Source organism: Ovis aries, chromosome 17 (assembly GCF_016772045.2).
Source record: "Ovis aries strain OAR_USU_Benz2616 breed Rambouillet chromosome 17, ARS-UI_Ramb_v3.0, whole genome shotgun sequence".
NCBI lineage: Eukaryota > Metazoa > Chordata > Mammalia > Artiodactyla > Bovidae > Ovis > Ovis aries.
This window is the reverse complement of record NC_056070.1, coordinates 44,295,170-44,302,823: the sequence shown is the minus strand read 5'-3', so window position 1 is coordinate 44,302,823 and position 7,654 is coordinate 44,295,170. Positions and strand designations below refer to the sequence as shown.

General features: G+C 44.0%; 1 protein-coding gene across 1 annotated transcript; it reads left to right on the top strand.

Annotated features, from left to right (window-relative positions):
• Positions 1–5,618: 5,618 nt before the first annotated feature.
• LOC101111229 (elongation factor 1-alpha 1-like) lies at positions 5,619–7,365 on the top strand. Its single transcript, XM_042234445.1, has one exon. The coding sequence runs from the start codon at positions 5,691–5,693 to the stop codon at positions 7,077–7,079; it is 1,389 nt and encodes a 462-aa protein (XP_042090379.1). The 5' UTR covers positions 5,619–5,690; the 3' UTR covers positions 7,080–7,365.
• The last annotated feature ends 289 nt before the right edge of the window (positions 7,366–7,654 follow it).

The window sequence follows — 7,654 nt, the reverse complement described above, 5'->3', positions numbered from 1 at the left end:
GCATCCTTTCAAGCTAGCCACCTCTAGTTGCTCATGCCTAACTAACTTCCTACCTAACAGTAACAGCAGGGCTGCATTCCTTTCTGGAGGCTCTTGGGGAAAATCCTTTCCTTACCTTTTCCAGGTTCTAAAGGCCATGAGTATCTCTTGGCTCAGGGCCCCTGTCTTCCACCTTCAGAACCAGCAATAGAGTCCTCCTCACATTGCATCACTCTGGCTCGTTTTCTGCCTCCTCCACTTTAAGGACTCATGTGATCACATGAGGCACACACAACAATCCAGGATAATATATTTTAAGGTGGGCTGAGAGCAAATGTAGTTCCCCTTTGCTGTGCAAGATAATATATTCATAGGTTCCAGGATCGGGATGTGGACGTCTTCCAGGGGCCACTACTCTGCTGTTCTGTTTCTTAGTCTCTTTATTTTGTTCCATAGATATTTTTGCCTCTAATGGGGGTCTGCAAACTTTCTCTGTAAAAGGCCACTGTGTTAGTTTTCTGCTACTGCTGCTAAGTCGCTTCAGTTGTGTCCAACTCTGTGCGACCCCATAGGTGGCAGCCCACCAGGCTCCCCCGTCCCTGGGATTCTCCAGGCAAGAACACTGGAGTAGGTTGCCATTTCCTTCTCCAATGCATGAAAGTGAAAAGAGAAAGTGAAGTCGCTCAGTCGTGTCCAACTCTAGCGACCCCATGGACTGCAGCCCACTAGGCTCCTCCATCCATGGGACCCTCCAGGCAAAAGTACTGGAGTGGGGTGCCATTGCCTTCTTCGGTTAGTTTCTAGAGTTTCCATAATAAAATACCAGGTGGCTTAAATAACAGAAATGAATTTTCTCACAGCTCTGGAGCTAAACATCTGTGATGCCGGCATTAACAGTGTTGATTTTTGCTGAGGTCTCTTTCCTTGGCTTGTAGCTGCCAGCTTCTCCCCATGTCCTCACAGGCCATCCCTCATGCAGTTCTGGGTCCTAATCTCCTCTTCTTGTAAGGACACCAGTCATATTGGATTAGGGCCCAACCTAATATCCACATTTTGACTTAAGAAGTTCAAACTTGAAAGATCCTAAGCAGGGACATTCTGAATTATGGAGGATCAGGACTTCAACACAGGAATTTGGGGGGAACACAATTGACCGTATGAAAAGGCAAAATGATAGGATACCAAAGAGGAACTCCCCAGGTCATTAGGTGCCCAATATGCTACTGGAGATCAGTGGAGAAATAACTCCAGAAAGAATGAAGGGATGGAGCCAAAGCAAAAACAATACCCAGCTGTGGATGTGACTAGTGACAGAAGCAAGATCCGATGCTGTAAAGAGCAATATTGCATAGGAACCTGGAATGTCAGGTCCATGAATCAAGGCAAATTGGAAGCGGTCAAACAAGAGATGGCAAGGGTGAACGTCGACATTCTAGGAATCGGCAAACTAAAATGGACTGGAATGGGTGAATTTAACTCAGATGACCATTACATCTACTACTGCAGGCAGGAATCCCTCAGAAGAAATGGAGTAGCCATCATGGTCAACAAAAGAGTCTGAAATGCAGTACTTGGATGCAATCTCAAAAACGACAGAATGATCTCTGTTCATCTCCAAGGCAAACCATTCAATATCACAGTTATCCAAGTCTATGCCCCAACCAGTAACGCTGAAGAAACTGAAGTTGAATGGTTTTATGAAGACCTACAAGACCTTTTAGAACTAACACCCAAAATAGATGTCCTTTTCATTATAGGGGACTGGAATGCAAAAGCAGGAAGTCAAGAAACACCTGGAGTAACAGGCAAATTTGGCCTTGGAATGCGGAATGAAGCAGGGCAAAGACTAATAGAGTTTTGCCAAGAAAATGCACTGGTCATAGCAAACACCCTCTTCCAACAACACAAGAGAAGACTCTACACATGGACATCACCAGATGGTCAACACAGAAATCAGATTGATTATATTCTTTGCAGCCAAAGATGGAGAAGCTCTATACAGTCAAAAAAAAAAAAAAAAACTAGAGCAGGAGCTGACTGTGGCTCAGATCATGAACTCCTTATTGCCAAATTCAGACTCAAATTGAAGAAAGTAGGGAAAACCGCTAGACCATTCAGATATGACCTAAATCAAATCCCTTATGATTATACAGTGGAAGTGAGAAATAGATTTAAGGGCCTAGATTTGATAGATAGAGTGCCTGATGAACTATGGAATGAGGTTCGTGACATTGTACAGGAGACAGGGATCAAGACCATCCCCATGGAAAAGAAATGCAAAAAAGCAAAATGGCTGTCTGGGGAGACCTTACAAATAGCTGTGAAAAGAAGAGAAGCCAAAAGCAAAGGAGAAAAGGAAAGATGTACTCATCTGAATGCAGAGTTCCAAAGAATAGCAAGAAGAGATAAGAAAGCCTTCTTCAGCGATCAATGCAAAGAAATAGAGGAAAACAACAGAATGGGAAAGACTAGAGATCTCTTCAAGAAAATTAGAGATACTAAGGGAACATTTCATGCAAAGATGGGCTCGATAAAGGACAGAAATGGTATGGACCTAACAGATGCGGAAGATATTAAGAAGTGGTGGCAAGAATACACGGAAGAACCGTACAAAAAAGATCTTCACGACCCAGATAGTCATGATGATGTGATCACTAATCTAGAGCCAGACATTTTGGAATGTGAAGTCAAGTGGGCCTTAGGAAGCATCACTATGAACAAAGCTAGTGGAGGTAATGGAATTCCAGTTGAGCTGTTTCAAATCCTGAAAGATGATGCTGTGAAAGTGCTGCACTCAATATGCCAGCAAATTTGGAAAACTCAGCAGTGGCCACAGGACTGGAAAAGATCAGTTTTCACTCCAATTCCAAAGAAAGGCAATGCAAAAGAATGCTCAAACTACCACACAATTGCACTCATCTCACATGCTAGTAAAGTAATGCTCAAAATTCTCCAAGCCAGGCTTCAGCAATACGTGAACTGTGAACTTCCTGATGTTCAAGCTGGTTTTAGAAAAGGCAGAAGAGCCAGAGATCAAATTGCCAACATCTGCTGGATCATGGAAAAAGCAAGAGAGTTCCAGAAAAACAACTATTTCTGCTGTATTGACTATGCCAAAGCCTTTGACTGTGTGGATCACAATAAACTGTGGACAATTCTGAAAGAGATGGGAATACCAGATCACCTAACTTGCCTCTTGAGAAATCTGTATGCAGGTCAAGAAACAACAGTTAGAACTGGACATGGAACAACAGACTGCTTCCAAATAAGAAAAGGAGTGCGTCAAGGCTGTATATTGTCACCCTGTTTATTTAACGTCTGTGCAGAGTACATCATGAGAAACACTGGGCTGGAAGAAACACAAGCTGGAAACAAGATTGCCGGGAGAAATATCAATAACCTCAGATATGCAGATAACACCACTCTTATGGCAGAAAGTGAAGAGGAGCTAAAAAGCCTCTCAATGAAAGTGAAAGAGGAGAGTGAAAAAGTTGGCTTAAAGCTCAACATTCAGAAAATGAAGATCATGGCATCCTATCCCATCACTTCATGGGAAATAGATGCAGAAACAGTGGAAACCATGTCAGACTTTATTTTTGAGGGCTCCAAAATCACTGCAGATGGTGACTGCAGCCATGAAATTAAAAGATGCTTACTCCTTGGAAGAAAAGTTATGACCAACCTAGATAGCATATTCAAAAGCAGAGACATTACTTTGCCAACTAAGGTCCGTCTAGTCAAGGCTATGGCTTTTCCTGTGGTCATGTATGGATGTGAGAGTTGGACTGTGAAGAAGGCTGAGCACCGAAGAACTGATGCTTTTGAACTGTGGTGTTGGAGAAGACTCTTGAGAGTCCCTTGCACTGCAAGGAGATCCAACCAGTCCATTCTGAAGGAGATCAACCCTGGGATTTCTTTGGAAGGAATGATGCTAAAGCTGAAACTCCAGTACTTTGGCCACCTCATGCGAAGAGTTGACTCATTGGAAAAGACTTAGATGCTGGGAGGGATTGGGGGCAGGAGGAGAAGGGGACGACAGAGGATGAGATGGCTGGATGGCATCATGGACTCGATGGACGTGATTCTGAGTGAACTCTGGGAGAAGGTGATGGACAGGGAGGCCTGGTGTGCTGTGATTCATGGGGTCACAAAGAGTTGGACATGAGTGAGCGACTGAACTGAACTGAACAATTCAGCTAATAACAGTTAGGGGACTTCCCTGGTGGTACAGCAGATAAGCATCCATCTGTCAATGCAGGGAGTATGAGTATGATCCCTGGGCCAGGATGATGGCACATGATGTGAAGCAGCTTTGCTCAAGCACCACAGTTACTGAACCTGCACTCATTGAAACCTTTAGCCACAACTACTGAGCCCACGTGCTGCAACTACTGAAGCATTTGAGCCTAGAGCCCATGTTCCCCAACAAGAGAAGCCAGTGTACCACAATGAAGAGTGGTCCCCACTCATCACAACTAGAGAAAACCCACAGGCAGCAATGAAGACCCAGTGCAGTGAAAGTAAATAAATCATTTTAAAAATCAGTTAGTAAATGTCACACGAGTGTATGTTCCTTGGTTCTTTGTCTCGTCACAGCAAAGATTTGGAGCGATGGACATTAAAGCCCTCAGCATGTCACAGCTCTCGGGTCTTGGACAAACCATGTTATAGCTCTTAGGCAAATCAGTGTTACAGCTCTATTTTATTTATAAGATAGCAGGAGAATCCATCCTTGAAGTGTGAGGGCATGCCAACCCAAAGACTCAAAGAGAAGAGAGTGGAGGAGCATGTGGGGGAGGGAGAGAGAGAGAGGGAGAGAGAGAAGGAGAGAGAGAGGGAGAGAGAGAAAGCTCTTTGGCTCCTCCTTTTATATTTTTTTTCCTCCACCTGGGCCTGCCCTATGCAAATTGGGCTTAGCCAGGAGTGCTGTTTCTTCTACCTGAAGTCTTCACTCTGGTCCTCAGACCTTCCTTTGATCTTCCTTGTCTTTTAGCCACCGCCATTTTGGACTCCTTTTCCCTATTCTACCTACCTAACAGTAAATATTTTAGGCTTTGTGGGCCATTGTCTATTGTAACTACTGAATTCTGCCACTGAGGCACAAAGGCAGCTACAGATACTACATAAAATGAATATGGCTGTGTGCCAGAAAAACTGTGACAGCTGCCATATTTGACCTATGATCCGCTATTTGCCAACTTGTGGTCCACACTATGCTTTATCATTGTCTTGTTATTATGGCATTACAGCAAGCCGTAACAAGCAGTAGGTCAAAGTCCTTTCTTATTGTTGTTCTTCAATAGGGCCTCAGTACTTCTTCCTTTGATCTTGCATGTACATTTTAGGCTTTGCTTGCCAAGTTCCATGTAAAGCCTCCATAATAAATAGTGACAGCTGTTAGCATGTACCTCCATGGGGCAGGCACGGCCATGTCACTATCCAACAACTCTCCTCTTGCCTTCTCGGCTGAAAGAACACTGTGTATGCTCAGGTACAGGTTGGCTGTACATTTGTGGCAGCCCCCTTTCCAGGTTCAGTGGATGGATGTTGGCTTCTTCATCAATTCATTGAAGTAATTGAATGAATATTTGCTGAACACCCACTCTGAGCTGTACATCAGTAATTAAAGTGAAGCATTCGCTTTTTTTTTCGCAACGGGTTTGCCGCCAGGACACAAGTGTCATGAAAACCACTGTTAAACCTAAGCCAAAATGGGAAAGGAGAAGACCCACATCAACATCGTTGTCATTGGGCACGTAGATTCAGGGAAGTCTACCACGACTGGCCATCTGATCTACAAATGTGGCGGGATCAACAAGAGAACAATTGAAAAGTACGAGAAGGAGGCTGCCGAGATGGGAAAGGGCTCCTTCAAATATGCCTGGGTCTTGGACAAACTGAAAGCTGAACGTGAGTGTGGTATTACCATTGATATCTCCCTGTGGAAATTTGAGACCAGCAAGTACTATGTTACCATCATTGATGCCCCAGGACACAGAGACTTCATCAAAAACACGATTACAGGCACATCCCAGGCTGACTGTGCTGTCCTGATTGTTGCTGCTGGTGTTGGTGAATTTGAAGCCGGTATCTCCAAGAACGGGCAGACCCGTGAGCATGCCCTTCTGGCTTACACCCTGGGTGTGAAACAACTAATTGTTGGCGTTAACAAAATGGATTCTACTGAGCCACCCTATAGCCAGAAGAGATACGAGGAAATTGTTAAGGAAGTCAGCACCTACATTAAGAAAATTGGCTACAACCCTGACACAGTAGCATTTGTGCCCATTTCTGGCTGGAATGGTGACAACATGCTGGAGCCAAGTGCTAATATGCCATGGTTCAAGGGATGGAAAGTCACCCGTAAGGACGGCAATGCCAGTGGAACCACCCTGCTTGAAGCTCTGGATTGCATCCTGCCACCAACTCGCCCAACTGACAAACCCTTGCGTTTGCCTCTCCAGGATGTCTATAAAATTGGTGGTATTGGTACTGTCCCTGTGGGTTGTGTGGAGACTGATGTTCTCAAACCTGGCATGGTGGTCACCTTTGCTCCAGTCAATGTAACAACTGAGGTGAAGTCTGTAGAAATGCACCATGAAGCACTGAGTGAAGCCCTTCCTGGGGACAATGTGGACTTCAATGTCAAGAACGTGTCTGTCAAAGATGTCCGTCATGGCAATGTGGCTGGTGACAGCAAAAATGATCCACCCATGGAAGCTGCTGGCTTCACAGCTCAGGTGATTATTTTGAACCATCCAGGCCAAATCAGTGCTGGATACGCACCTGTGCTGGATTGTCACACAGCTCACATTGCTTGCAAGTTTGCTGAGCTGAAGGAGAAGATTGATCATCGTTCTGGGAAAAAGCTGGAAGATGGCCCTAAATTCTTGAAATCTGGTGACGCTGCCATCGTTGATATGGTTCCTGGCAAGCCTATGTGTGTCGAGAGCTTTTCTGATTATCCTCCCCTGGGCCATTTTGCTGTGCGTGACATGAGACAGACAGTCGCTGTGGGTGTCATCAAAGCAGTGGACAAGAAGGCAGCTGGAGCTGGCAAAGTCACCAAGTCTGCCCAGAAAGCTCAGAAGGCTAAATGAATATTATCCCCAATACCTGCCACCCCAGTCTTAATCAGTGGTGGAAGAACGGTCTCAGAACTGTTTGTCTCAATTGGCCATTTAAGTTTAATAGTAAAAGACTGGTTAATGATAACAATGCATCGTAAAACCTTCAGAAGGAAAGGAGAATGTTTTTGTGGACCATATGTTTTGTGTGTGGCAGTTTAAGTTATTAGTTTTTAAAATCAGTACTTTTTAATGAAAACAACTTGACCAAAAATCTGTCACAGAATTTGAGACCCATTAAAAAAAGCTTAATGAGAAACCTGTGTCTTCTTTTGGTCAACACTGTAATTCCCTATAGTACTACTTTGGTAAGAGTTGCTTATAAGCTATTTCTAGAAAAACAATTTTCAAATTATGGGTTTGTATTTCTAGGGTGGAGCTTCAGGTTTGTTAACCTTAAGTTGAGAGCTCATCTGTTTTAATAACATCTTAAGCATTGGTGCAACACTTTCTAGATTAGGACAGATGAGCAAAGAGTAACTGTTTTATATGTAAGCTAGTTTGTAAGGTCAGATTCTATAGTATAGAAGCTCCTGTTGCATATAAAA

Bases quoted from the DNA above. Each gene is read 5' to 3' on its own strand.
- LOC101111229 (XM_042234445.1), top strand. From the start codon at position 5,691: ATGGGAAAGGAGAAGACCCACATCAACATCGTTGTCATTGGGCACGTA.